This window comes from Morone saxatilis, unplaced genomic scaffold (assembly GCF_004916995.1).
Source record: "Morone saxatilis isolate NCDOM2014 unplaced genomic scaffold, NCSU_SB_2.0 Contig15, whole genome shotgun sequence".
Taxonomy (NCBI): domain Eukaryota; kingdom Metazoa; phylum Chordata; class Actinopteri; family Moronidae; genus Morone; species Morone saxatilis.
The window spans coordinates 1053899-1055059 of record NW_023339707.1 but is presented as its reverse complement, the minus strand read 5'-3'; the positions used below and the strand labels follow the sequence as shown (position 1 = coordinate 1055059).

The 1161-nt window shown below is 39.4% G+C and overlaps 1 protein-coding gene across 1 annotated transcript in view; it reads left to right on the top strand.

The window, feature by feature from the left end:
* LOC118324931 (myelin transcription factor 1-like) overlaps positions 1-1161 on the top strand; it is a gene marked incomplete at its 3' end in the record, with an annotated part of 32450 nt that overhangs the window by 27242 nt on the left and 4047 nt on the right. Inside the window, 1 exon segment of the mRNA XM_035657440.1 lies at positions 247-504. Within this exon segment, the coding sequence (XP_035513333.1) occupies positions 247-504 (258 nt within the window).

Genomic DNA, 1161 nt, shown 5'->3' with positions numbered 1-1161 from the left:
TGTCAATCTTCAGCTGTCTCTATCAAATAAAGGCATGAAAAGGCCAAAAAAATAACTTAAAAAAAAAAAAGTTCATTTATATATTTCCATTTATGTATTCATGTGATTTTTTATTTATTTAATATTGAACACTTTTGGACTCCATAACTGTAGAGTTCAAAAAGGTTTTTTTAGTTGGTGATCCTCCAAAAGCTGATGATGATGTGATATGGCCTCAGTCCTGACTATCTTATGTGTTCTCTCCAGGAAATGGACATTGAGGTGGATGAGAACGGCACCCTGGACCTGAGTATGAAGAAGCCCATTAAACGTGAGGACAGTCTGTCCGGCACCAGCCCAGGGGTTCGTTCCCCAGACCCTTCTTCCTCCTCCTCTTCCTCGCTCCATCATGGTGGAAGCAGCGGGATGACGTCACCGAACCTACACACCTACAAACAGGAGGAGTGGGAGGGACCTCTGGATTACACTAAACCCAACCGCCAAAGGGAGGAGGAAATGGACGAGGTCAGTACAATTAGACGAGCCAAAGTACAAGCCTGGAACGCTCAGTATTTCCTGTGATATTAGTCACAGAGGAAGTATTGCAACATAAATAACAACAGACAAAATTCCCCCTAAGCTTTTTGAATAAGAAGCTACTTGTTTACATCACTATGTCTTTCTCTAATCCCCTCGCCTTATTTCCTGTCCCCTTGTCCTCCTTGTATTATTTATTTATTTCACTGAAATGCTAGAGTTACTGTACAGTTAAAACATTGCACTGTGTAACAGAGGTGGTGTGTCAGGTGCATTGCACCATCCTGACTTTGGCATATGCTAATTTTTACTCCTTTGAACTTTTTCAAAAGAAATATAAAGGGCTTTGAGTATAAATTTTTTATGAGGACACTCTGCATCACTTGTCTACAAAAGAATAAGAAAGGGATCAGAATAGAGACTTGTGTGCACATGGTGGTTTGCAAAGTTTTTTTGCTTGTATACAAATATGCAAACTATTGCGAGAAAGCCATCAATCAAAAATGGTCTAAAAAAAAGTCAATACAGTCTAAACAACAACACATTAGTGTGATTCAAAGACACCCTCCAGACATGTATAAAGACATATATACGCATATGTCTTAATAAGTAGTCTGCTGGACGCAAGATGTCTCCTACTTCACT